Source organism: Cebus imitator, unplaced genomic scaffold, assembly GCF_001604975.1.
Source record: "Cebus imitator isolate Cc_AM_T3 unplaced genomic scaffold, Cebus_imitator-1.0 Scaffold18, whole genome shotgun sequence".
Lineage (NCBI taxonomy): Eukaryota > Metazoa > Chordata > Mammalia > Primates > Cebidae > Cebus > Cebus imitator.
The window spans coordinates 4,660,922-4,662,627 of record NW_016107333.1 but is presented as its reverse complement, the minus strand read 5'-3'; the positions used below and the strand labels follow the sequence as shown (position 1 = coordinate 4,662,627).

The 1,706-nt window shown below is 49.5% G+C and overlaps 1 protein-coding gene across 2 annotated transcripts in view; it reads right to left on the bottom strand.

Annotated features, from left to right (window-relative positions):
- Positions 1–1,408: 1,408 nt before the first annotated feature.
- MROH8 (maestro heat like repeat family member 8) overlaps positions 1,409–1,706 on the bottom strand; it is a 49,681-nt gene continuing 49,383 nt past the window's right edge. For both annotated transcript variants that reach the window (XM_017512350.1, XM_017512357.1), the window contains one exon: positions 1,409–1,556. In XM_017512350.1, coding sequence (XP_017367839.1) covers positions 1,409–1,556 — 148 coding nt within the window. The remainder of the gene's footprint in view (positions 1,557–1,706) is intronic.

The window sequence follows — 1,706 nt, the reverse complement described above, 5'->3', positions numbered from 1 at the left end:
TTTTTTTGAGACGGAGTCTTGCTCTGTTGCCCAGGCTGGAGTACAGTGGTGCGATCTCGGCTCACTACAACCTCTGCCTCCTGGGTTCAAGTGATTCTCCTGCCTCAGCCTCCTGAGTAGCTGGGATTACAGGCACCTGCCACCATGCCCAGCTAATTTTTGTATTTTACTAGAGACGGGGTTTCATCATGTTGGCCAGGCTGGTCTGGAACTCCTGACCTCAAGTGATCTGCCCATCTCGGCCTCCCACAGTGCTGGGATTACAGGTGTGAGCCACTGCGCCTGGTTTTTTTCTTTTTTTGAGATGAAGTCTCACTCTGTCGCCCAGGCTGGAGTGCAGTGGCACACTGTGGCACGCAATCTCAGCTTTCTGCAACCTCTGCCTCCTGGGTTCATGTGATTCTCTTGCCTCCTGGGTTCGTGCTATTCTCCTGCCTCAGCCTCTCGAATAGCTGCAATTACAGGCATGCACCACCACACGTGGCTAATTTTGTACTTTTGGTAGAGATGGGGTTTTACCATGTTGGCCAGGCTGGTCTTGAACTAACCTCAGGTGATCCACCCGCCTTGGCCTCCCAAAGTGCTGGGATTACTGGCATGAATCACTGCACCCAGCCTGCATTTTCTATTTTATACAGTTCTACATCATTTGAAGTTTTTCTTTTTTTCTCACGAGTTTGTATTTCTCTTTATGATGATACGTAGTTTTTAAAGGATGAGGGAAGGAATGTTTTAAACATATTAAACTAGGGAGATTTCCAAGGGAGAGATGACAATCATGGGTTTTTAGTTTCTGCTTCTGGTTGGGTCAATAAAGCCCCTTCCTTATCCGCCTTTTCTGCTTATCATTAGAGACAGAAACTAAACACCATGGCTTCAGGCTGCTGAAAGCCTAAACCTAAACAGAACAGAACAACAACAACAAAAGGCAGATTGGACAAGTTTGTATTAAACATTCTGACTCCTCCCCTCTCCTCAGCTCCCTCCATGTCAATCCCTTGGTAGAAACACTGTAGGCAGGGCACGGTGGCTCACGCCTGTAATCCCAGGACTTTGGGAGGCTGACATGGGCCGATCACCTAAGGTCGGGAGTTCAAGACCAGCCTGACCAACATGGAGAAACCCCATCTCTACTAACAATACAAAATTAGCCTGGTGTGGTGGCACACACCTGTAGTCCCAGCTACTTGGGAGGCTGAGGCAGGAGAACTGCTTCAACCTGGGAGGCAGAGGTTGCAGTGAGCAGAGATGGCGCCATTGCACGCCAGCCTGGGCAACAAGAGTGAAACAACGTCTCAACCAATCAATGGATGACAGATGCAGGCTTTGCGAGGCACCAAAAAGAACACTCTCCACTGGGGTGTGGGGTCAGTCATCCTGGGAGGGGCTGACATTAGAGGGGCAGAGCTTAAGGGCTTACAGCCACAGCCACATATGCCATCTTCTCCGGTGCGGGCGCATTATGGCATTTCTGCAGCTTCCTCAGGAGCCTCCACAGAATCCAGGTCGTGCTGGGCAGCTCCACCACCAGCGTTCTCCACACCTCAGTCAGGTGCCTGGAAATCCCAAAGAACAAGAGGGTTCAGGAGAATGGCTGATTCCAATGCAATCTAGAAGAGGTTCTCCTCTCTACTCAGCTCTTCAGGGCTGATTTTTATTTCATAACAGTAACTCCCCAGGTTTTTTTTTTTTCCTTCTTGTAAGAT